The sequence below is a fragment of the Bison bison genome, unplaced genomic scaffold, assembly GCF_000754665.1.
Source record: "Bison bison bison isolate TAMUID 2011002044 unplaced genomic scaffold, Bison_UMD1.0 scf7180017864163, whole genome shotgun sequence".
In the NCBI taxonomy this organism is placed as follows: domain Eukaryota; kingdom Metazoa; phylum Chordata; class Mammalia; order Artiodactyla; family Bovidae; genus Bison; species Bison bison.
The window spans coordinates 6,902,851-6,930,443 of NW_011494735.1; the positions used below are offsets into that span (position 1 = coordinate 6,902,851).

The 27,593-nt window shown below is 41.2% G+C and overlaps 1 protein-coding gene across 1 annotated transcript in view; it reads left to right on the forward strand.

Annotated features, from left to right (window-relative positions):
- The window catches only part of GRIP1 (glutamate receptor interacting protein 1), a 464,606-nt gene that overhangs the window by 324,787 nt on the left and 112,226 nt on the right, over positions 1-27,593 (forward strand). The window contains exons 10-11 of the mRNA XM_010841627.1: positions 21,247-21,394; positions 23,194-23,363. Of these exons, the coding sequence (XP_010839929.1) occupies positions 21,247-21,394; positions 23,194-23,363 (318 nt within the window). The remainder of the gene's footprint in view (positions 1-21,246; positions 21,395-23,193; positions 23,364-27,593) is intronic.

Here is a 27,593-nt window from a genome sequence, read left to right on the forward strand (position 1 = left end):
CACAATTGCACTCATCTCACATGCTAGTCAAGTAATGCTCAAAATTCTCCAAGCCAGGCTTCAGCAATATGTGAACCGTGAACTTCCAGATGTTCAAGCTGGTTTTAGAAAAGGCAGAGGAACCAGAGATCAAATTGCCAACATCCACTGGATGATGGAAAAAGCAAGAGAGTTCCAGAAAAACATCTATTTCTGCTTTATTGACTATGCCAAAGCCTTTGACTGTGTGGATCACAATAAACTGTGGAAAATTCTTCAAGAGATGGGAATACCAGACCACCTGACCTGCCTCTTGAGAAACCTATATGCAGGTCAGGAAGCAACAGTTAGAACTGGACATGGAACAACAGACTGGTTCCAAATAGGAAAAGGAGTACATCAAGGCTGTATATTGTTACCCTGCTTATTTAACTTATATGCAGAGTACATCATGAGAAACGCTGGACTGGAAGAAACACAAGCTGGAATCAAGATTGCCGGGAGAAATATCAATAACCTCAGATATGCAGATGACACCACCCTTATGGCAGAAAGTGAAGAGGAACTAAAAAGCCTCTTGAGGAAAGTGAAAGTGGAGAGTGAAAAGTTGGCTTAAAGCTCAACATTCAGAAAACAATGCTCATGCCATCTGGTCCCATCACTGCATGGGAAATAGATGGGGAAACAGTGGAAACAGTGTCAGACTCTATTTTTCTGGGCTCCAAAATCACTGCAGATGGTGACTGCAGCCATGAAATCAAAAGGCGCTTACTCCTTGGAAGGAAAGTTATGTCCAACCTAGATAGCATATTCAAAAGCAGAGACATTACTTTGCCAACAAAGGTCCGTCTAGTCAAGGCTATGGTTTTTCCTGTGGTCATGTATGGATGTGAGAGTTGGACTGTGAAGAAAGCTGAGCACTGAAGAATTGATGCTTTTAAACTGTGGTGTTGGAGAAGACTCTTGAGAGTCCCTTGGACTGCAAGGAGATCCAACCAGTCCATTCTGAAGGAGATCAGCCCTGGGATTTCTTTGGAAGGAATGATGCTAAAGCTGCAACTCCAGTACTTTGGCCACCTCATGCGAAGAGTAAAGTCATTGGAAAAGCCTCTGATGCTGGGAGGGATTGGGGGCAGGAGGAGAAGGGGATGACAGAGGATGAGATGGCTGGATGGCATCACTGACTAAGTGGACGTGAGTCTGTGTGAACTCCAGGAGTTGGTGATGGACAGGGAGGCCTGGCGTGCTGCGATTCATGGGGCCGCAAAGAGTCGGACACGACTGAGCGACTGAACTGAACTGAATAATAGTAACTGCCATTGTCTAAGTACCTATTATGTGCAAGGCAACTTTATAAACATTATCTCATTGTATTCTTACTGTAAAAGATAGGCATAGGTATCCCTATTTCAGAAACCAGAAAATAAAAGAACTTGCCCAGGTAGAAAAGAACAGAGCCAGAATTCAAACTGTTATGAATGATCCTAGAACCTTTGCTTAAAGCAACTGAACCAGAACAGCTTTTTCTTTTTCTTTTTCCTTCAATTGAAGTATCCCTGTTGGCTCAGTGGTAAAATTTCTGACTGCCAATGCAGGAGACACAAGTTTGATCCCTGGTTCAGGAAGAACCCCTGGAGAAGGAAATGGCAACTCACTCTAGTATTCTTGCCTGGAAAATCCCATGGACAGAGGAGCCTGGTGGACTACAGTCCAGAGGGTTGCAAAGAGTCAGACACAACTTAGTGACTAAACAAAAACAATAGTTGATTTACAGTGTTGTGTTGATTTCTGCTGTACGGCAGTGATTAAGATATATATATATATATATATATTATATTATATATATTCTTTTTCATATTCTTTTCCATTATGGTTTATCATAGGATATTGAATATAATTATCTATGCTATACAGTAGGACCTGTTGTTTATCCTTTCTATACATCATAGTTTGCATCTACTAATTCCAAACTCCCAGTCCTTCCCTCCCTGCCTCGCCCTTGGCAACCACAAGTCTGTTCCATCAGAGCAGTCCTAATGCAACATTTCTATGATAATTCTTAAAGCTAAATGTTTAGAGCTGACTTTGACTTCTCCCCTCAGCCTATTCCCCTCCCATCTTCCTCATCTCAGGCATTAGTGCCTCCATTGGAGCAGCTCTCAAATCAAGAGACTAGGCCATCCTTTGTTTTTCCTCACCCCGCTTATACCTAGCTCTTCTGCAGAGTGCACCTCTCCTCTTTCCAGCCACCCTCCTTGTCTGCATTTTTACTTTCTCTGCACTTGTCCTCACGTCTCACACCCAGAAGCCGCCCTCTCTCCCAGCCACCTCTCAGCATGTGCCTGGCTCCACCCCTCACTCCCATTCCCTTCTCCACGCTCACATAGAAGCCCAAGAGACCTTTACATGGCACTCATGGAATCATATCACTCTCATCCAATGTCATCCACTAAATCTCAGATAAAATTAAACTCTATACAGTGCCCATGAAGCCCTGCCTGCTGTTTCCAGAGCTGCCTCCCCCATCTCCATTCTCCATGGGTTCTTAGGAGCGCCCTTCTCTTATTCCCAAGACTCTTTTTTTTTCTTTCCTAGCTCCTCCCACCTACCAGGCTCCTGCCCTCTGGGACTTTTCAAGTTCTGTTCCCTCTGCCTCAGAAGTGATTCTCCAACCCCAACACATGAACAAACACACATTCTTTACCCAGCTATTTTGTACATATCCTTTAATGTCACTACCTCAGAGAAAACCTCTCTGACACTCTCTCTAAATTAGGTCTCCCTGTTTCACTTACCCAGGGAACTCTTACTTTTCTTTCACAGTAGTTATCACCATTAAAATGCTAATTTGTTGGTGAGCTAATCCGATATCTCCTTCACTAAACTGTAAGCACTATAAGGGCGGCAGGGATAGGGAGATAATATATATATTTTAACCACTGTATGCACCATATATGCCTGAGGCACAGAGAGTTGTTCAGTTCAGTTGCTCAGTCGTGTCCGACTCTTTGCAACCCCATGCACTGCAGCACGCCAGGCCTCTCTGTCCATCACCAACTCCTGGAGTTCACCTAAACTCATGTCCATTGAGTCAGTGATGCCATCCAACCATCTCATCCTCTGTTGTCCCCTTCTCCTCCCGCCTTCAATCTTTCCCAGCATCAGGGTGTTTTCAAATGAGTCAGTTCTTCGCATCAGGTGGCCAAAGCATTGGAGTTTCAGCTTCAGCATCAGAGGCACAGAAAAGTACACATTAAATATTTGTTGATGGAATGAAAGGCAGACAGCTTAAAACTGGTATGTCCACTTAGTTCACTAAGTTGACAGTAAATATTTACTCTGCTCTGAAGAACTCCAAAAGTAGTAGTAAAAGATGCAATAAAGCCTTAAGTAACCAATTTGCAGTGCTATTCTGTTCATCTTATTTATTCTTTCCTCCGCTTCTCTTTTCTCTCCTCTCCCCTCCCCTCACCACCCTGTTCCCTTCCTTTCCCTTCCCTTCAAGAAGTATTTCCTCCAGTTATCAGTAAAAGCATCAGGGTGTCTGAGTCCCACAGAGCTACATGGAAGGGCTTTCTGTGACTCACTGGCCCGTAGCCACAGTTAATTTTCTTGCCCAGAGTTTCATTAGCCATTTTCAGTGATTCCAGAATACCATAACTGCAGAGTCTAACAGTAAGCATTAGTCTGGAGATCCAGACTGTTAGGGAATTTACCAGACTCCCCCAAAGAAGGTGCACTGGTGTACAAGAAACAAATTATTTCTCTCCAGGTCTCTGAAGATTAGGAAATACTGGGATCAGAGCACAAAGTGGCCTTTATCACCGTGTGCCCAGCTCTTCTCTATTTTAGAAAACCCTTGTTTTCACCAAGCAGCAAATATGAGTCTTCATGACTAAAGTCCCTAATATATGGATTTTGAAAGCTGCCCTGCTATGGTATGGTGATTGGTTGAAAGCTTGGTGTTTTGTAGCTCATTTGAGGACCTGAAGCTTCTCTTTAGTTACAACTGTTGTTCCTAATTGGGAGTGTAAGTCAATTATATCATCCAGACTCATTGTCCAAACCCTGTCATTCCCAGACCATTCACAGAGGTCTCATCCTTGTAAGCACTGGTACAAGGAAAATTCTCTTCGACACGAGGGCATGGTTTCAGATAAACATAAGCATCATATGTTTGAACCAGCAGAGTATTAAGACCTGACTCACTGGAGACTTTCATTCTGGCTTAAGTTTGTGCCTCTCAAGAGGTAAAAAAAAAAAAAAAAAGCCTACTAAGCTACACACACATTCTCTCAGAGAGTGGGAAGGAGTGGTTATCATTAATTCACAAGAACTCAAGTGATATTTCAGCTGCACCCATGTAAAGTCCCACCAGACTTTTTGCCTTATATGATTTGGTTCATTGCTGTTGGTTGCCTACTTCTTAGGACCCTCTGAGGATCTACTGCAGACAGATTATTTAAAATGTCTCACCCTGTGGACACTTGCAATGGGTGACCCTAGGACCTCCTCCTTCTCAGAGGTGATTTCCATAACTTGAACACATCTTTTGAGATCCTTAAAAGACAGTTTTGTGCTGAGTGGTACATTCACCTGTGGAATCGGCTTCCCTTAAGCCTTATTATCCAAACAGAATTATAGTAAAAGCTTGGCAGACTTCCCAGCAGAATTCTCACACTTGGGAAGACATATGGTGGTGGGGGTGGGGTCTAAGATAGGTTTGAGGCTGGTCAACCAAGTTGAAGATATCATTTGGCAGGAATATTAAATATGCCACCTGTGAAAAAAATGAAAATTCATTTAATTTTTATAATTGCTGTCGTTGAAAGCCTCCATGTATAGTTTTTTTAGTACCTTGTCCAAGATATAGATTCATTAGTTATAGATTATAAAACTCAATCCATAAGTAGTGTAGTGTGGATAATCTGAAATTGCAGAGAGAGTTAATATTGAAATCATTTACAGCACTTAAAGCTAAGTAAGTGGAACAACACATGAAAATCTAACTAGGGATACACTACACAGCTGTCCAGCTCCCTCATCCTGTCCTCCTTTCTCTTTCTGTTAGAACATTCTCTTGATGACATCATTGTATCTTACATAGATGCAAACACTAAACGTTTTGGAGGCATGTAAATCATCATTTAATTTTTTTGATATTAGAGTCTTTTGTCTAGGTTTTTCTGGTCAAGTAAAAAAAGTAATTTTCTCAACATCTACCCGGAAATTAATTAGTCAGCATAGATACTAATGACATCAGCATGTCCTGGATTTAACCCAAGAAATTGTAGAGGAGGAGAGAACTAACAATTTATGTGGTTAGTTTCTGCCAAAAGTTGTACGAGGTACTTTGTACATTTTATTAACTCTGTCATAGCAACTCTGTGACATGTACACTATTATCCTTGTTTTTCATAAATGGAGTAATGTCTCGAAGAGATTACAGTAGTTGCTCCAAATAACACAGATAATATCATGTTAAACCTAGGATGGATCAGACGTTAAAAAGTCTGCCTGCGTTGTGGGATACTTGGGTTCAATCCCTGGGTGAAGAAGATCCCCTGGAGGAGGGCATGGCAACCCACTCCAGTATTCTCGACTGGAAAATCCCATGGACAGAGGAGCTGGCGGGCTGTGGTTCATGGGGTCGCAAAGAGTCAACATGACTAAGCAAACATGTCCATCCATCCCGAATCTAGGATCTTAAGTCTGATAGTGCACCCACAGAGGATTGAGGTTAATCATAGCCAATCTATGAAGCAATAAATGTTTCAAGAATGGATGCAAGTTCTGAAAGCAGCAGAAAAACTAGTGGAACATGTCTTTGTTTTATTCTAAAGTTAAGATTCTGAAATTGAAATGTAAGACTTAGTGAATATTCTTTCAAAAATAAAAGTTTCACAGGGAATACTTTAAAGATGAAATCTTACCATTTAAATTATAAATTGTTTTAGGCCCAAATTCATAATTGAACCCCCTCCACTAAAAATCCCAGAACATCAAATATTTAACAGTAGGTACCTAAGAGAGTTCTGAATATGAAAGAAGAAAGTGAGACACTGAATTAATTATCTACTGGTATTTAATCATTCAGGCATTTTTATTGATTTGAATTCAGGTAAAGTTACTCAGACTAAAGAAGTGAGACATAATATTTCAGAAATGCTCCTACTTTTTTCATTTGAAACACAGCGTTTATTTTCTTATTTTTGTTTTTTTATTGGAATATAGTTTATTTACAATTTTGTGTTAGTTTCAGGTGTACAAAAAAGTGAATCAGTTATACATATTCACTTTTTAAATATTCTTTTCCCATTTAGGTCATTACAGAGTATTGAAAAGAATTCCCTGTGCTATACAGTAGGTTCTTATTAGTTCTCTATTTCATATACAATAGTGTGTATATGTCAGTCTCAATCTTCCAATTTATCCTTCCCCCGATTCTTCCCCTGGTAACCATAGATTTGTTTTCTACATCAGTGACTCTGTTTCTGTTTTGTAAGTAAGTTCATTTGTTCCATTTTTTTTTACAGTCCACTCCTACATCTTTTTTCTTTACTGTCTTAATATCTTGAATATATGGACAGACATCATCAGAGATCCTGGGTGCTACATCAGCCTCCCAGATTTCTGTAGAGAAGCAGAAGTGTTAGGCTCTAGCTTGTCTCCCAAGTGAGAGGAGGAATAGATAGTCCAGGAGAAGGCCACAAGTGTCCTCCCAAAGCAGGATCTGTGTTCACTTTTTAATATAATAAAGATACCGTGAATGATGTGGCACCATCATCAAAGTTGGGGTTCCATGATGAAAGGTTTAAAATGGAGCAGCAGTCTGTTAGCTCTTGCCTTTGGCAAAAACTCTCAACCTTCCCTGATTCCATAGATGCGTCCAGAAACTACTTGCCCTCCATTAAATCCTTAATTTCTTGCAAAAAGAGTGAGCTCCACTTCCTGCTGTTTGTACTGGTTTAAGGAAGTTTCCTACTCTCATATTTCAAAATATTTCAGGAGTTGTTTCAATTTCTGTTAATAAGAGTATGTCTTATAGTAGTGTGAAGTGCTATTTATCATTTTCAAATGCCCTCCCTTGTCAAGAAATGCATGCCTACAGAAAATACTATGTAACCCAAAAGGCAAAAAGATAATGTTCAAAACATGCTTCTGAAGGCATGTAAGGCTCCCAGGAGACACTGTTCTTTAAAGTTGACAACCCCACAATAACTGAATCTCAGCATCATTTGTTTGAACCCCTATCTAATGCTAGAATTTCTTCAGGACTTTTCTTGCCAAGCTCTACTTGAACACCTCTGATAACCAATATCTTCCTGCCCATCAAGCCTATATCCCCAAACAAGAGCCCTGCACCCTCGCCGCATGATGGAATCACTTGCAGAGTATTTCAAATGCCCGGGCCTGTACCAGAGAGCTGTTGTGACAAAGAAAATAAGGTGAAATACGTGAAATCACCTTGTAAACTATAACTTACAGTAAAAACATAAGGCACATCATCGTACACCTGTTAAAAATAATTTCTAAATATCCACCCATCATTCCAACCTGTCTAAACTTTTTTAGATCCTGATTGTGACATCCTACTTATTTTGTATCCCTTCCAACCATATGTCACATTTTCTATTTAAAATTTCATTTACTTTATGACTAATAAATGAGTATTATTGAGGGCCTACAGGATTCAAGACACTGGCCAGTGAGACTAGTATTTCCATCCAGTGGTCACGTTGACCCAAGCTGGGGACCCTCTTAGTGCCTCTGCTCTGTTGATGCCCTGATCAGGCTTTCTTTGCTTCTTCATTGACATGGCATTGGTCATTTTAATACATAGTAATCAAATTTTTCATTTTTTAAATCTAACCATTTCTTTAGACCTGTACATTTGCCCCATGTTGGGTGTTTTTTTTTGTGTGTGTGTGTTTTTTAATATTGCATTTCCTTCCAGTCAAGCTCAAGGTTAGTCAAGAAATACATATACTTTAAATATTTCTGGGCTTCCTTTTGGCTCAGCTGGTAGAGAATCCACCTGTAATGAGGGAGACCTGGGTTTGATCCCTGGGTTGGGAAGATCCCCTGGAGAAGGGAAAGGTTACCCACTCCAGTATTCTGGCCTGGAGAATTCCATGGACCGTATAGTCCATTCTTTTTGACACCTTACAAGTAAACTGCCTTTTAGGATGTCTGCATAGTTTGTATTCATTTGTCTATTTCAGATCTGTTCCTAGAGAACTAGAATGCTTTTTTCAAATGTAACCATAAAACCTGACCTAGCACAGGAGGCCAAGGAGAGCCTGAGTCTTGTCATTAAGCCATTAACTCTTCTGACTGACAGTTCCCTCCCAGTCCTGGGAGATTAAGAACCCTTAGTGGTAAGAATTCTTTATCTATCTTGCAGGCACTCACTCCTACTTAAGTAGTTTCTCTGCCTCAGCACAACCTCGTGGAGGCTCATCCCATTTCCTGTGGGGTTCACTCATCCAACTCAGAAAAACCTGACACTGTTTTTAGATGGAGGAGGAATCAGGCTTTCTGGAAAACGATGCTATGGAATATGATGACTGTGCAATGGCCATGTATATATGCCACATCACTTAAATAACCAGGCCAAAGGATTTTTCACTCTGTGCCTGATGTTTCTATTTTCCCATTGGTATCAGTCACTTAAATGCCAGCTTCGCCTGGCTGTTTATGCTTTTTACAGCAAGTAGGATGTAAACCTTTTGAGTGTGCTGAAAGCTTGCTCCTGGTACACAGAATTATGCCCTTAAAAAAAAGGAAAAAAAAGTCCTCACATTGGTACTGACAATGGAAATGCAAGCTTCCAGAGCTTGTGCAGGAAAGGAGCACAACCTTGTTTACAAGGAGTGCCCAGGTCACTGGGCCTAAGCCCAAAAACCTCTGTAAGGAATTTGTGACCTGATTTTTCTCACCCTCTCTTTTAAAAGTATAAAAACTCTTTATCATTTTTCTCTGTAGGATAAAATTAGAGCCCTAGGAAGTTTTTAAAAATAGTTATTTATTTGGCTGCACTGGGTGTCTTAGTTGCAGCATGTGGGATCTAGTTCCCTGACCAGGGATCAAACCTGGGCCCTCTGCATTGGGAACGTGGAATCTTCGCCACTGGACCACCAGGGAAGTACTGAGCCCTAGAAATTTAAATTGGAAGATTTTGTTAGTATTCTAAAAACAAAAAGGTTAAATATCTATAAAAACTAAGTCAGACTATCAATTTTAATACTGAAACCCACCATGTAAATTCTAACATGATTATTTCATATGTTATTACTCACTTAGCCAGGAGCCTTAACTCTCTCACTTATTTAACTAATGTATTCTAGTTTCCCTTGAACTAAATACATAATAATACATTACGCTATAAAAGACCAGGAAAAGCCAAGACTGTCTTAAAGAAAAATAACCAGAGAACTCATACTACAAGGTACCAGGATCTATTAACAAGCTGAAGTAATTAAGATGGCTTCATCCTGCCGTAAGGACAGACAGATTGATCAATGAAACAGAGCAGAAACAGAACTGTAGGTACGTAGTCATCTAATTTATGACACAAGTGACTTTGTAACACACTGAAGAAAAGCGATCTTTTCAAAAAATGATGATGGGTAAGCTATATCCAGGTGGAGAAAATATATGGTGACTCTCCTTATCCCACACCATACACAGAAATCAATTCCAGATAGATTGCTGATCTAAATGTGAAAATTAAATAGTAAATCTGGCAAAAAAAAAAAAGTCTAGGAGAACATCATCATGACTTTACAGCAAGCAAAGATTTCTTAAAGAGAACACAAAGTACTAACCATAAGGAAAAAAAAGAATAAGAACTTCTCTTTATAAAAAGACTCCATTAAGAATCTGAAATGGTAAGTTATAGAGAGGGAAGATATATTTGTACAACAAATATCCAAAAAAAGACTCATATCAGATTATGTTTGGGCTCAGTTTCCTGACCCCCCGGCGCCAGGAGCCGGGGTTGGGCCATGCACCTCTAGGCCCCCCGCGATCACAGCCAGCCGGGGGTCGAGGGGGTGCCGCAAAAAAAAAAAAAAAAAGATTATGTTTGTTTGTTTTTTTTTAATTCCCACAAACCAATAAGCCAGACAACCTAATAGAAAGTTGGAAACAGAGAGATTTGTGCAATTTGTAAAAGAGGGCTTCCTAGGTGGCGCTAGTGGTAAGGAATCCACCAGCCGATGCAGGAGCCTTTAAGAGCTGTGGGTTCGATCCCCGGGTTGGGAAGATCCCCTGGAGGAGAGCATGGCAACCCACTCCAGTATTCTTGCCTGGAGAATCCTATGGACAGAGGAGCCTGGCAGGGTCCACGGCATCGCAAAGAATCGGACACAACTGAGCGACTAACACATATACACACTAACCTATGCTGCTAGATGTCAAGATGGCGGTTACCTGTGGGTCAGGGAGGTGATTTAAAGGAACATGTGATGCAGGGATTCTTTGATGCTGGTATTTCTAGGTCTGGTTACACAGGTCTGTTTATGAAAATAAACACAGTTTATGGAAATCTCTCAGGTTTCAAACTTAAGATTTATGCATTCTCCACATGTTTGTCACGTGTGCTGTGTTCAGTCCCTCAGTCGTGTCTGACTCTGCCACCCCATGGCTTCTAGTCCACCTGGCTTCTCTTTCCATGAAATTTCCAAGGCAAGAATACTGGAGCAGGTTGCCATTTTCTACTCTAGGGAATCTTCCCAACCCAGGGATCAAACCTGCTTCTCTTGCATCTCCTGCATTGGCAGGCAGATTCTTTACCACAGTGCCACCTGGGAAGCCCTATGTTTATTATACTTAGTAAAAAATTTAAAAGCAGTATAGGCCAATAATCCAGGTGCAAAAGAAAGATGAGTCCCATAAAATGGAAGGGGCAGTGTCAAGATATTCCAAATAAAATTACTAGGGTGAGGCTGCTGCAGGGAATGAAAGTAATCATCAACCATGCTTTAGCCAAACTCAAGTTAACATGGGTGTATTATTGAATTCTACTTGCATTGTTTGGACTCTTCTTTCAGTACAATAACTGCATTCAAGATGGTCCCTTTAACTTCCCAAGAAAAACTTAGGATTTCAGATAAAGCTCATTTGAATACAGAAGGTATACTTTTTATTGTATGGGTGTATTTTCTGAGTAGTGAATTTCAATTGACAAAACCAAACCAGCAATTTTTTAAGTTAAGAAATATTTATTAGAGTTTTGCTCATCTGAAAAGGGTTGAAATTATTAGTAGCATTATTTGAAGAGGATATCACTGATAAAAATACTTTTAACTAATGGGTAATTTGAAAAGCCCCCCAAAGGTACTTTTTATCTGAAGGAATGTACAGCCGTCAAAACTACTGTTACCAAGCAGTCTTTTTACCACCCCTGGGAGGTTCTAATCAAGCCTGGAGCTCTGATTGAAATGCTGGGCTCAAAGTGGGAAAACTGATTAACAAAATAAAAAATCCAAAGTGTTTCCCATGCAAACAGTCATTGGCGTATCTTATGTAATTATGTAGCCCATAAATCAACACAGCGTGCAAGGCTTCACTCAGGGTGTAAATATCTTAATGACTGAGACGTCTTTAACCATGAATAATTTATATCTACATGATCCATTTTTCTCAGCCATGCTTCACTTCAGCAGAATAAACTAATCTTCTGTCAGGGGATGGGCTCTTGATTATTTCTTCCTGATTTTTCTTCTGTTAGTTTTTCTCATTTTGACACAGTCCATTTTTTTCTCTTGCACTTTCTTTAATAAGGGGGCCCCATTCATCTACCCTGTCTGCTCGCTTTTATTCTTCCTATGCATCTTATTAGACATCTTGGAATAAAGCCAGGGCTTTTGGACTCTGGCTTCTCATCAGACCCTCTGTGGATGGAGCTGGATGGCAGCAAGGGAACTCGGCTTAATACCACAAGGTGGTATGGGCTTCCTGACGTTGCTGTGTGGAAACATGTATTATGGAAAACAATTGCTAGAAAAGGCTAATGATCAATTAAACGTGAGCATTTGTAGATCCTCTTCTGTGATGCGGAGAGTAACTGCCACATGGGTAATTCTGGAAAGCAGTACTCACTTAAAATAGTTTTGTTTTCCTAGAGCCCATTAAGATAAAGGCAGCTGAGAAGCATTCAGCTTCTCAACTAAGAAGCTCATCTTGAGCATTCCAGCTCACCATGCTCAGTCTCCTCAGACCCCCATAGGTCTCATATCATCGCCATTCCTTTGACTTGTACCGTATGTGTGTGTGTGTGTGTGTGTGTGTGTGTGTGTGTGTGTGACTCGGTCATGTCCAACTCTTTTCAACCCCATGGACTCTTGCCCACCAGGTTCTTCTGTCCATGGGATTATCTAGGCAATAATACTGGAGTGGCTTGCCAATTCTTTCTCCACGTTATCTTCCCAACACAGGGATTGAACCCAGGTCTCCCACACAGCAGGCAGATTTTTTATTATCTGAGCCACCAGGGAAGCCCTGTACCATAGATACTTGGTAATAATTGCCTTTCTCTGGACAGTCCTATGGACAGGGAGCTTCAATCACCTTCTGTGGGTGGTGTCATACCTGATATACTTGTTGACATACTTGAGTAAATCTTCCTAGAAAGCTGGAAACCATATCCTATTAGATAACCCAGTATTTTATAAGCATTTTGACTCTTACTGTATTAAAGTTTTCATAGGGTTTGGGAGGATTGCAAACATTATGTGTCCTGTAGTTTAAGAAAAAGTAGAAACCTCATGAGGTTCATCAGAATAAATTTCCATCAGTTCAGTTCAGTTCAGTCGCTCAGTTGTGTCCGACTCTGCGACCCCATGAATCGCAGCACACCAGGCCTCCCTGTTCATCACCAACTCCCAGAGTTCACTCAGACTCACATCCATCAAGTCGGTGATGCCATCCAGCCATCTCATCCTCTGTCGTCCCCTTCTCCTCCTGCCTCCAATCCCTCCCAGCCTCAGAGTCCTTTCCAATGAGTCAACTCTTCACATGAGGTGGCCAAAGTACTGGAGTTTCAGCTTTAGCATCATTCCTTCCAAAGAACACCCAGGGCTGATCTCCTTTAGAATGGACTGGTTGGATCTCCTTGCAGTCCAAGGGATTCTCAAGAGTCTTCTCCAACACCACAGTTCAAAAGCATCAATTCTTCGGTGCTCAGCTTTCTTCACAGTCCAACTCTCACATCCATACATGACTACTGGAAAAACCATAGCCTTGGCTAGACAGACTTTTGTAGGCATGCTGCTGCTGCTAAGTCGCTTCAGTTGTGTCCGACTCTGTGCGACCCCATAGACGGCAGCCCACCAGGCTCCCCGTCCCTGGGATTCTGCAGGCAAGAACACTGGAGTGGGTCGCCATTTCCTTCTCCAGTGCATGAAAGTGAAAAGTTAAAGTGAAGTCGCTCAGTCGTGTCCGACTCTTAGCGACCCCATGGACTGCAACCTACCAGGCTCCTCCATCCATGGGATTTTCCAGGCAAGAGTACTGGAGTGGAATCCAAAAGTTCTATCCCACTCCTCTGTCTTATTGGCATGGGCCCCAAGGGGTTATGTGAAGGAAGGGATAATATATTTTCATGTTTGAGTCCCCAGTGCCTTCTGAGGTTCCTGGAATATATAAATGTAGTCAATAAATGTATTTTAAAATTCATGTTGTTGCAGGAATGATGATGTAACCTGCAGACTTAGAAAGCCCAGTTGTGTGAGAATATGAAGTGGGTGATCTTCTATCTTGGCAAGAGTCTAATAGGTTTCCCCAGCCTCCTGAGACTACATGAATCCTTCCTCTGACTCATGCGATGGCCAGAGCATTTGGATCTGGTCTAAGTCATGTATATGAAAGCCAGCATACCAGGGTCTCCTCACAGAGGACCATTTGAATTATCTAGTATCCAGCTTTTGCTGGAAATCTGAAGTAAGGTAAAAGATTGCTATTTAGGTAGGTCCCTAGAGAGAGAGCCAATCTATCTGCCCTGGGGTCTGTCTTTTGATTAAGTGGACCATCACATTATCTTGTCTCGTTATAGAGACAGCATCACTGATTTGCTTTTTAATCATATGCCTCAAGAAACAGCCATTATGAAAATACATTGAGGACATCACCCCATTATATCAGCACTATCTATTAATATATATGGGCTTCCCTGGTGGCTCTGTGGCAAAGAATCTGCCTGCAATGCAGGAGATCCAGGTTCAGTCCTTGGGTGGGGAGGATCCCCTGGAGAAGGGAATGGCCACTTCAGTATTCTTGCCTGGAGAATTCCATTACAGAGGATGCTGGTGAGCTACAGTCCATGGGGTCTCAAAGAATCGGAAATGACTGAGCAACTGACACTTACACAATTCCACAGAAAAGATATCTTTTAGAGCTCCCTGCTACAAGAGTCTTGTAGAATCTTTATTTCCACTGTAGGGACTAGAAGACTTCCTCTTTTCCAACAGTGCAGGATTGACCGTGGTTTCCAGGAAGTTTAGTCGTATTTTTTAATTGTAACAAAATTCACATAACGTATAATTAACCACTTAAAGTCTAAAATTCAGTAGCGTTTACTGCATTCACAGTGTCATGCTACCATCAGCTCTGCCTGGTTCTAAAATGGTATCTGCCTGGTTCTGAACAGTCACTCTCTAGTCCCCTCTGCCCCCAATCCCTGGCAGCTACCAATCTACTTTCTATCTCTGTGGATTTCCCTGAAATTTAAAGTCATTTTTGTAATTCAGTCAAAGCATCTCTATTAACCCTTGTGGGCAAGGTGTTCTTAGGTCTTTTTACTCTTCCTGATTGCTCCTTTATATTACATTTGTTTCTTTGTTTGTTTAAAGCAAGCAGCCTCCAGACCTTTGTGGAAGGAAGTTGAGTAGAGATATGTACAAATAAGGATATCCTCCTTTGAAGCTCCAGAACCATTTGTCCCTGAGTAATGCCAGTCTCTTTTAAGAGCTCATAATCCTAGGGGTAGCTCATTTACTTGGCCATTTCTAGCTGCTGTGTTGTTGTTCAGTCGCTCAGTCACGTCCAACTCTTTGCGACCCCATGGACTGCAACACTCCAGGCTTCCCTATCCATCACCAACTCCCAGAGTGTGCTATACACACTTATAGATGGGAAATGACCAGTAAGTTCAAGTTCCATCTGGAAGAAGGTGGGTTGACTTTCTTCCAGTAGGCTGTTCTCTAATTCTTTTTCTATCAGATAAATTCAAACACTTCTCAGTCCAATATTATGAGGCATTCAATGCCTCATAATATTCAGTGCCTCATAATGATCTAACCTACAGATCATTATGCAGGTTAGAATTTAGACAAAGGAAAAATATCCCTCCTCATCAACATCATCCGGCTATGCGTAGGCACTCTGTTACAAGAACAGCCATTCAAAGGATTTAATAATGGGGTTAACATGATTTCAACCACACTAAGAACTCTCAAGCACAAGAATGTGACTTAAATGTCTGCATCATGACTATTGCTAGCATTGCATCTTGAATAAAATACTAGGCCTTCATTCTTTCACTCATTCCATCAACAGATCACATTGAGCACCTACTGTTTACATAGAAGCTGTATAGATACTGTAGAGAGTCACAGTCATAAGGAAGACATACACAACCCCTACAGCATAGAGCTTACATTATTCATCAAAGAGCAAAGAGGTAATTGAACGACTAATTGTTGAGTCACATTTATTAGATGTGCAGGGAAGGGAAAGCATAGCGATGCTATTAAAGCATATGGCAGGCAGGTTGATGTGGTTTGCAGGGCAGGGCAGGCTTCCTGCAGAAGTGACGTTTGAGCAGAGCAGTGGTAAAGAAGCAGGTGATGCAGGGACCAGGAGCTGGAGAATTCCAGATGGAATAGTATATATAAGGGACCAGAGGCAGGAAAGTATGCAATGTTTTTGAAGAATTGAAAGAGGAGTAGGAAGCTGGAGAACAAGAGAGAACAAGAACAGCACGGTGGTAAAGAAAACAGGTGAGGTAAGCAGGAGCCAGGTCCTGTAGGTCCTTGAAGATTATGATAATATATTTTACCCTGTTATAAAAATGGCTGTTGAAGGGTTTTAAAGCATAGGCTAGCATGATGAGATCTGCACTTTTTTAAAAATTGGATCTGGATTGGGGAAGGTGGGAGCCACGGGAGGATTGGGATATATCAGACAATGGTACTTGGATGGAAATGGTGATTGTGGAGATGGAAAGAAAGAATGAAATTGAAATCTGTTTAGGAATTAGAATCAAGAGGGATCTGTGAGAGTGAGGAGAAGATGGAGTTGGGGACGACTCCTGAATTTCTGGTTTCCATAATGGATTAAAATACGAGCCATTCACTAGGAGGAGACCTGGAGAAGAACCAGTGGAGTGGGGTGGGCTTGCCAGTCCGTTTGGGTATGTTGTGTCTGATGGGCTTATGAGACACTCAGGAATTGTTCAAGGTATCAATGAAGGATTTGTACTAGTGAATGAAAGTTGTTCAGTCGTGTCTGACTCTATACAGTCCATGCAGTTCTCCAGGCCAGAATGCTGGAGTGGGTAGCCTTTCCCTTCTGCAGGGGATCTTCCCAACCCAAGGATCAAACCCAGGTCTCCCTCATTGCAGGAGGATTCTTTACCAGCTGAGCCACAAAGGAACTCTGAATGTGTGCTGGACATATGAATGAGAGTGATCATGGTGAAGTAAAATTCTAGGCTGCTAAAGAGAGAGACCAGAGGGCTGAGCTCATATTCCTTAAACAGTTATCAACAATCTATGGTCATCTTTACATAAGATAAGCACCTTCTTTCCCTCATCATTTTTTTTCTGCATAAGTTAAGAACTCAATATGACACAGTTTCGATAGAAAGTTAAAAGTTGTGCCCTAAGAAGTCCTTCATACTATGCAATGAGGGACAATCCCTCAAACTCGGTCTTTAAAGGATGTTATCATTGTCATCAAAATATTTAAGGGTCTGAGATTTTGCATCACATCTTGATAAACAACAATTATCTAGACTCACTTTCATATCTTGTAGCTCCCCTCTTCTCCCCATTAGTAGGATGTGCTGTGCTCAGTCTCTTCTGTCCTGTCCGACTCTTAGTGACCCTATGGACTGTAGCCTGCCAGGCTTCTCTGTCCATGGGATTCTCCAGGCAAGAATACTGGAGTGAATTGCCATGCCCTCCTCCAGGGGATCTTCCTGAAGCAGGGAGCGAACCCGTGTCACCTGCATCTCCTGCGTTGGCAGACAGGTTCATTACCACCAGCACCACCTGGGAAGTCTCATTAGCAGGATACTGGAATTTAAATTCAGCTATTGCATATTTTCATAAAGTTTACCAAGTTTCTCTCATTTTTGATGCCCAGTAGGCTCTTCCTTACCTAACATTGCTATTTCTCTGAAGAGACATAGATGATCAGGATTAGGGAGCTTTTATTGAAGTCCCCTAATTTTACAGAAGAAAATGAGGTACAGGGGAGATGATGGCTCAGGCCACATGGTAAGTTGGTGGCGTAACTAGGACCGTACCTCCAGGCCTCCAGACCTGAGCCCAGCTTAGGATCACACTGCTTCTTCCTTTAACCATGAGTTTATGGTTCTCTTTTCAGAGTTCTGAAGCTTTCCATTTTAAATTAAAAAAAAAAAAACATTCCTTGCACATTAGGCTGCCCTAAATGGAAATATTTCATTTGTTGTTCTTCAAAGCCTTAATGGGGCAAGTACTACTTAAAGAGAGACTGTTATTTCTATTAATAGTTTCCATTCCAGAGGTGCACCAGAACAGCTGTGAGTACAGTCTCTCTCCCCCTCTAAATTAATGATGGCAGAAAATATGATACCCTTTTTCTATGTTTCTTAATGTTCCCATTCCTATCATTTCTTCCTATGAGAAAAAAATTAATATTAACTCTTAACTGTAACTGGAACATTAGACCCTTACAAAAATAAAATTTTTAAAACCTTGACAAATATATAGGCCAGGAAAAAAGAATAGCACTGTAAGAGTTTATATTTAAATAGCTTTTACCTCTGCTGATAACCTCTTTACAAACTAATCTTTAATCCTGATGTAATACTTTTAAGAAACATGAAAACCTAGTGTGTGTACTGGGTCATGATTGATTGTGGCTTTATAAAATGTATGTCTGAAAATAGCTATTAATAGTAGCTTCTTAGAATAAAAATTCAAGAAAGGTATTTTGGGGGGGATAGGCGCAAGTGAAAAGGCCTGTCAGAATAAAGATTCAGCTGGCAACAAAAATTCACACTTACCCTACTAGCTTAAATGTGATAGTTTATTTCTTGGGAGAGTAAACAGTCTCTGGAGATATGATTTCAGGAATCTAAGGTCCTCTCTCTGGTGGCACCATGCCCATGTCTGATGGTGGAAGATGGTCACCAGTTCTGGGCCCACAATGCAACGTCAAGAAGGGGAAAATGAGACAGAGGAGGGCACCACCATTCTTTCTAAGAATGTATCATGTCTCACTTCTGCTCACTTCCTGTTGGCTGGAACTTTGTCACATGGCTGCATCTCACCAGAAAGGAGGCTGGGAAGTGTTGTCCTTAGCTGGGCAGCCATCCATTCAGCTAAAACTTAGAAAGCTTATTACTAAGAAAGAAGGAAAAATGGGATACCAAGAAACAGTTCTCAGTTTCTGTCATTTCTTAGAGGTTAGGTTATAAGTAACAGAAAAGTGTATTACTTCCATCTGGGAAGCCCCATGAATTTATATTTAGACAGAAAAGCATGTGGAAGAATATAAATGATTGTCTCCTTACAAAACTATCTGTTAAAATCCATCAAGTCTTTGGGATATCTGTCCTTCTAAAATTAGTCCTCCTAAAGATTAATCCTCCTCTGTAAAGATAATCTCAGAAAAGACTCCACGAGGCCAGAGCTCGTGTGAGGTTCAACCTGAACAGGAAGAGACATTGCAAGGGAGCAAACTCCAAGAAGAGAAGGACAACAGACCTGGGAGTGGAGCTACGGGCATCAGATTATGTGCATTTGCTGTAGCAGTAGCACTTTGACTATTAGAGCTGAGAAGTAGGAAGAATCACCTATATTCATGGTGGAAGGATAACTCAAACGTGGGTGACAAGGACTGACCAGAATTGTTTACTAGGAGGTCCCAGTGAGGCAGGAGAGGTGCAAACCACTGTTTCAGATAGCCCTGGGGACTGCTGTCTATAAACTCCAAGGTGAGAGTAAGGCAGGACCCTGGGGAGCATATGACCAACAGAGGCACTAGAGAGAAGCAAACTGGGAAACAAGGAGAAGAGAAGCCAGATCTTGTCAATGGCCCAAGGTCAGGCTGTTAACACAGCAGGGTGAGCAGAACCTGAGAGTAGCCACCACCATAGCGTTAGATTCATGGGAAAATTATAGCCAGCACACTTCAGAATCACAAAGTCTTCTTAGTGGACTAAGACCCTTGGGTCCTCCCAGCTGTTATTAGTGAGACTCTCCCCTGGAATTGACAGGAAGAAATACAGCCCCTAATGGTCTCTTAACTTTTTCTAGGACTAGATATTTAAGAAACACAGTACATGTAAGAATCCTTAGGCCTGGAGTATGAATGTGGTTGGCATGACTGTTCTCATCTTTACCTTATTTAACAAATATCTTGTTTCATCTGCGACTGAAGATGACTCTGTCCCAGGGGTCTTTCAGCTTCCAGAGTCAGCACATACTGTCTGAGCTTCACTATAGGAATACACTTTCTAGTTCACCATATCTGAGTGCTGGCTTGTTGATATGAAGATATACTTTCAGGAAAACAAACTTGTATTAGTACCAAACACCAGAGTAGTAGAAAGTCACAAAAATACTATTGAAAATATACAGTCTTAAAAAATGAGATGATTCAAAGGTTTGCAGTCATAATATGCAATAATATTCTATGTGTACAGCACTTTGTAAAATGCTTTAACTATACATTGATTCCCATTGTAGTAAATGCTGAGGTAAAGATAACACTTTCTAGGTAAGCAAGCAGACTTAGTTTTTATAACTGGTCTGTGTTACCATGACCAAAATATTGTGAAAAGAAAAAGTACCAGTATTATAAATCCACATCCAAGGCTCTTTCCCATATGATCTCTTCCTCTTCTGAGCTTTAAATAGCATCATGCATTGTCTCGTTTATCCATACATTCATTCAACATCTATATATGCACAAGACTCTATGCCAGGCACTGAGGATGCTGTGATGGACAGAACACAGGCTCTGTCCTTACAGCAAGCTTGCTGTCCGGCAGAGATCAGAGGAATGGCATCCACACTAGCCATTAAGAAGGAACGAGATTTGTGCAACAAAGCAGGAAAATAGCAGGAGAAGAGGTTCTCACCAGATCATAAGTCAGGAGAGGCTTCCCAGAGGAATTGAAGTTTATACCCCCAAGGGTGAGTACCAATTGAAGGAATGAAGAGCATTCCAAGCTAAAAATAAAGCATGCACCCGAGGGAGAGATGACCGTATATCAGATCCAGAATAAGGAAAACCTAGAGGATTCACCAATTTAACTTGGTTATGCCTTCCTTTGTGTGTGTGCTCAGTCACTCAGTTGTGTCCGACTCTTTGCAGCTCCATGGACTATAGGCCGCCAAGCTCCTCTTGTCTGAAATTTTCCAGACAAGAATACTAGAGCAGTTTGCCATTTCCTACTCCAGGAGATCTTCCCACCCAGGGGTCAAACCTGCATCTCTGTGTCTCCTGCATTGACAGGCGGACTCTTTACCACTGCACCACTTGGGAAGCATATGCCTTCCTACCACTTGCCTACTTAGAGACATTGTCTATTCACCCTTCCTTCCCACCCATCCATCCATCCATCTATCCATCCATCCATAGAAGGTGCTAAGATGTTTACTGAGTTAATTAATTTTTAAAACCTTTCTTCAGAGACCCAGTATTTGTCAGGCACTGTATCAAGCAATTTAGCATGCACACAATATCAAGTAATATAGAGGGCATAAAGAAACATAAGACATTATCCCAACTGATGTGAAGCTTAAATTTTAATTGAAGAGGTAAACCCATGCACATATTACTGTACTACTAGCTGGATAGAACAGGCATCCTAAAAGATGCCCTAAGAAGTTACCACTCACTGGACGTGGAGATGTTAAATGGAGGGAAATCTAAAGTTTTAATAACATTAACAGATCAACACCAGACTGAACCTTCTCCACCTTTTTTCTGTGTCTGTTTGCTTGTTTACTGTGTTTTGTTTTCTGAAATTTTCTTCCATAGATTCTGTGGCAACAGCATCCGGACCACTACTAGTTGAAGTTGCCAAAACTCCGGGTGCCAGCCTTGGGGTGGCCCTAACTACCTCAATGTGCTGTAACAAACAGGTCATTGTCATAGACAAAATCAAATCTGCAAGTATTGCAGACAGGTGAGTGTCATAGAAAGTGCCTACTTTTCCAAATTGCACACGTGTTAAAATATGTAGAGATATATTCATATATGTATACACACATATGTAATACCTACACACATGCACACACAGGTAAAACAAAACAGCTCTTCTGCCAGTTTATACAAGCTTCATATACAAAACAAGTTAGTATTCTAGAGCTTAAAAGTTCACCTTCCTTATCAGCTACCGCGTGAAGTAATGTTGCTTCACCCGAATGTTTGGTGTGGCCTTTAGAAATGAGAAAAAGTCAAGCAACTATGTACATTCACCTACTGTGTCCTAGAGTAATAGCCCATTTTTGGTTGAGGGTAGCTAAGCAGATCTTTATGATGCTCCATGCAGAGAAGTCCTGTGGTTTCTTGAATTGTGAACAATTAAATCCTGCCACCATACAATCTTATTCCTTTTTTCTTCAGGAAGTAAAACAACATTTTAAAAATGATAGTCTTTAAAGAAAGGCCCTCCACTGACATATGTTAATCTTAGAGTTTCACTATATTCAAGAGTCCCCGAAAACATCGTTCATTCTCATGACATAAAAATGCCAGTCTTTTATCCTGAATTCTTCTTCTGATAGATTTACAAATGGGGGGGGGGGCGCGGGGAGGAAGACTACCTTACCACCTAATAAATTATTTAACCGCTCCTGGTAAGAAAACCCCCACCTCCCATAGCTGAAGCACTCCAGGTGCACCCAAGTGGAATTTTTTTCTTAGATGGGAGGGATGACTTGAAATGCTTTTGTCCTGAGAAGTAAACTGTGGTCATCGTGCAAGTGTTTAGATCTACCCCAATGCCCGGTCTCCCTGCATGTCTCCATCCCTCGTCTGCCCTTCCTGGTGAACTTCTGACTCTGATGCTCTGCGGCCACCCCTGTAGTGGTCAGTCTGTAGGTCTACTGTGCTCTTAGCTCCGTTCAGGTGTTTAACAGTGATGGATTCAGGGATGCCCTCCCGTTCAGTGGTGCAGGATGCTTTCACGTTCTCCCTCTGTTTCTGTCCTGTTGCAGAGGGTAGGCAGTTTAAGCAGCTGTCCACTTGACTGGCACCTCGAGATGCTGACTGCTGTGTGTGCTGTTCCCAACTCACTCAGCCTGTTGAGTTCAGCAAGGCGTAGCAGCCCGCCCCACCTGCTCCCCAGCTTCCCCCTCACTCACCACAGAGGCGTCCTTTGATTACTCTTTGACGCCTGCCTCATTTCCATCATCTTTGAGGGCTTTTGCACTAATAAATGTTTATCTCCAGAATAACAAAATAATCAAGAACTGGTGATCTGGGAGCATGTGTGAGATGATTCCGAGCAAGCACTAGCTGAATCTTTCTCCCAAGTTATCCTCCCAAGAAAATCGTAAATGACCCAATTCCCATTCTGCGAGTCCCATCTTTACATTCTGAATATTTACTAACTCGTATTTATAGATATAAAAACTCAGGAGGAGAAAAATCACAGAAAAAAAGTCAAAGGAAAACATTTTCCTATTCTTCCCTCTGCTTGCTCATTTCCCCTCAACTTTCAGCACTGCTACCCCCAAAATTATATATTTTTTATAAAGGACAAGGAAAAACCTTTCCTTGAGTTTTTCTGTATTTTCTACAAGGTTTTACATTTCTTTTCATACCCAAGATAGTTAATATTTGACAGGTAGTGTTTCCTATGACATTCAAGCATTTCCTTTTCCCCTTAAGTAAATGAAAACTGTATGAAGTTTTAAGTATGAGGACGTGAAAGTCATAACCCAAAGAGGAAGGTGCGCCATCGTCTTCTCCTCCTCATAGGTGTGGTGCTCTGCACGTGGGCGATCACATCCTGTCCATCGACGGCACCAGCATGGAGTACTGCACGCTCGCAGAAGCAACCCAGTTCCTAGCCAACACCACCGACCAGGTCAAGCTTGAGATTCTTCCCCATCATCAGACCCGCCTGGCCCTGAAGGGACCTGACCATGGTGAGAGGATCCACCCACATAAACCTCTGTTGTCTTCCCCTTGCAATGATTGCTTCTCCAGCAGAGTTAGAAAGCAGAGAGAGGCCAAGTTCAATTCTGCCTCTATCGTTTCTTCTCAGACAACAGGCGATCTTCGTTTACTCTCTTCATCTTCCCAATCCCTTTGACCAAGCCCCAAGTGTTTCACCTGAAACCCCCAAATTGAGGAAACACTGTTTGAAATAGAATTTTCATATTTGTACTGTTTGGTTTTTTTTTAAGCCTTTGGTACAAATTGAGTGTGGGAAGAAAGGAAATAATTTGACTTCCTGTGATTTGCATTGAACTTCCTTAAAGGCAAATACTAAAACTCCCACTGTTTAAAAACAGTTATGAAGTGGGCATTCATGCCAGATCCTTCAAATATTTCAGGGGGAAAGCAGTTTCATGAGAGATTTTGTCTGTTTTTCAGAGTAGTTGTTTTCCTTAGGTTGCAGAACAAACTTCTGACCAAATATTTCTCCTAGGAGTGTCAGAACATTTGACTAGGATTATGCAGTAACAAGTTCCACCTGAGGGAATCTGGATTTTCACTGTCTTGAAGCTTACAGATCTTTTGCTGAGTGTTTATACCCTGTCCCACCTAGGCATCCTTAAATAAAACCCAGTGCAAGAAAAAGGACTTTGAGCCCAAAATCAAATGAAGAACAACTCTCCGGTGGGGTCTTTGTTCTAACCGCTCCCTTGCTCCTCTTCCTTAAATCGAGCACTCTCCTTTTTTATTCCTTGAAACCAACTTCTGATCTCCACTAGTACTTATCAGGCTCCCTAGAGGTGAACACATTTCTTTATGTTTAGAGAGAGAGAAGAATTTTCTCTGGAACCAAAATTTTGCTTCTGAGGAGGTTGTTTGTTTCCTATGTCTCCAACCTTCTAAAACATGCTGCACTTTCCCACAGTTTGAAAAAAAAAGCAGCACGAAATAATTTTCATATTGAATGAGTCAGCTGGATGCAACCTTTTTTAATTAAATGGAGCTTAGACAGCTCTGGAGCTAATGAAAATCTCCAATACAGCATTCCCTTTATCAGATTTTAATTTTACACATTGGAGTTGGAGAAATGAGGCAGCTGAGGCAGGTTATGAACAGAAATTCTACCTCGTTTAAATAGAAATGATAAGGGAGTACGATTCATGGGACTGTTCCGTTCCTGTCAGGAGGATGTGCGGGTCTTTCCTGCTCACTGACTGAGAAGGGAGATTTCTAAAGCTGTTACGTTTCTTCTAAATTAACCTGAAGGTGCCACTGGATTTGGAGCCAAGCAGGCATAACAGTACACACTGCCTAGTGCTTTTTCAGCAGGAGATTCTGCTTGGTAAATTCTAGGATCAGAATCAGAAATGTGAACAGACCCTATAAAAATGTCATTGTCTTTAGCAACCTCATCTTCCCTGCCTCTTATTCGCCATGTAAACAAATCATAGTTCAAATAGTTTCCACTCATGAAATATTAAATGTTTTTATCTGCCAAGACAGTCTGAGAAGATAAATTTATATATAAAGGGGATGGAGACCAAGAACTAACTTTTTTTTTCTTCACTGTGGAAAAGCTGATGTCATTTGTGATTTTGCAGCGGGGTGAAGGGCTGGTAATTTTAGTAATTCTAACTCCCGCTTCTGACCCTGTCATCCACTATTGTTGAAAATTGTTCACCATCTTCTTTATCTAACATGCAAGTATCTCCCTACATTTTATATTAAAATCAGACTTGTATTTCCAAAAGGAAATAAATAATGGGTCTTAAACATAATTTAATCCCAATTAAGAAGAGAAAATATACCCCAAAATTGTTATAATGTTTATGATTCTCAAACTTCTGTTTTGAGATGTAGTAGAATTGTTATATAGTTTTACCTTTTTCCATAAGAAAGTTCTAGTTGTTTTTTTTTTTTTTCAAGATTTCTGATGCTTAAACAGCATGCCTCTCATCCCATGGGTAGATGGAGATAAAACAGTTCACAGATTTTGCTGAGCAAGAAAGCATTCACAATAGTATTTTCAGGGAAATATAGAAATGGACACATCAACCAGGAACAGATTTGCTATGCCTTTTGCTGGGAAATAGCAGCATTCAAAAAGCCATAAGAATGAGTTTTTAAGGTCAGAAATTGTGCCCCTGAGGGTCTTTGGGAGACGGTCTTGCTTGGAGGAAACTTTGGAAAAGACTTTGGAAAAGAAAATGTGAGCAGGGTCTTGAGGTTCTATAATTCAGTACCAGGAGAACTACCATTTCTGAGCAACCAACAGCGTACCTATTGCCTATACCTTTGAACTCCTGGACTAGATAAGACGGTACAGTTAGAGAAGAGAACAAAAGTACCTCCCATGTCAGATACCTCAAGATTTCAACAGCAATGTCACCATGGAATGATAGAAAAAACATTATATTTTCCTTACCGTTTGTTTATCTGTAACAAAGGACTTAGGAACATGCATAGGAAGAGGCAAGTATAGTGTGGTGGCGGAGGGCAGGGACTCAGAGTCAGGCTCTCAGAACTGTAATTCTGGCTCCACCACTTGGGAACTTAGCAAGTTACTCAACTTTTCTATGCCTCAGTTTCTTCATCTGTAAAATGGGTGTTATTATACTATATACCTCATGGATGTATTATGAGTATTATCTGAGATAGTCCATGTATAATCACTTAGCACTTAGGGCCTGGTATATAGTGAGGACTCAGTGAAAGTTGACTGTTATTAATATTATGGGGACCATTAAGTGGGAGAATGTAAATGAATTTTTTTGAAAATGAAAGAGTATGTCAAAAATGTGACATCTTATTTTTAAACTGAAATCCTTGTCTAACATATGAGTATAAAATCCATCACCATAAAACAGAATAGATTTAGAGTGCATGTTCAAAATAGGCTACAGCTGTCTTCTCTGGGCTACATTGTTTGCTGAATGCCTTTTAAATTAATTATACATGGCAGGCAGTTTTGTGCATTAATTATATAATTTTTGTCTCTTAATTATTTTATGTATATGAAGATTTAGTCCCCAGTTCAAGTCAAAGTAAGTATTATGACCTACATTTCAGTTCAGGTCAGTTCAGTCACTCATTCGTGTATGACTCTTTGCAACCCCATGGACTGCAGCATGCCAGGCTTTCCTGTCCATTACCAACACCCGGAGCTCATTCAAACTGATGTCCATCAAGTCAGTAATGCCATCCAACCATCTCATCCTCTATCATCCCCTTCTCCTGCCTTCAATCTTTCCCAGCATCAGGGTCTTTTCAAATGAGTCAATTCTTCACATCAGGTAGCCAAAGTATGGGAGTTTCAGCTTCCGCATCAGTCCTGCCAAGGAATATTCAGGACTGATTTCCTTTAGGGTGGACAGGTTGGATCTCCTTTCTGTCCGAGGGACTCTCTATAGTCTTCTCCAATACCACAGGTCAAAAGCATTAATTCTTTGGCACTCAGCTTTCATTATAGTCCAACTCTCACATCCATACATAACCACTGGAAAAACCATAGTTTTCACTAGATGGACCTTGGTTGGCAAAGTATTGTTTCTGCTTTTTAATATGCTGTCTAGGTTGGTCATAGCTTTCCTTCCAAAGAGCAAGCATCTTTTAACTTCATGGCTTCAGTCACCATCTGTAGTGATTTTGAAGCCAAAAAATATAAAGTCTCTCACTGTTTTCATTGTTTCCCCATCTGTTTGCCACGAAGTAATGGGGCTGGATGCCATGATCTTAGTTTTCTGAAAGTTGAGCTTTAAGCCAACTTTTTCAGCCTCCTCTTTCACTTTCATCAAGAGGCTCTTTAGTTCCTCTTCACTTTCTGCCATAAGGGTAGTGTCATCTGCGTATCTGATCAGATCAGATCAGATCAGTCGCTCAGTCACGTCTGACTCTTTGCAACCCCATGAATCGCAGCACACCAGGCCTCCCTGTCCATCACCAACTCCCGGCGTTCACCCATACTCACGTCCATCGAGTCACTGATGCCATCCAGCCATCTCATCCTCTGTCGTCCCCTTCTCCTCTTGCCCCCAATCCCTCCCAGCATCAGAGCCTTTTCCAATGAGTCAACTCTTCGCATGAGGTGGCCAAAGTACTGGAGTTTCAGCTTTAGCATCATTCCCTCCAAAGAAATCCCAGGGCTGATCTCCTTCAGAATGGACTGGTTGGATCTCCTTGCAGTCCAAGGGACTCTCAACAGTCTTCTCCAACACCAC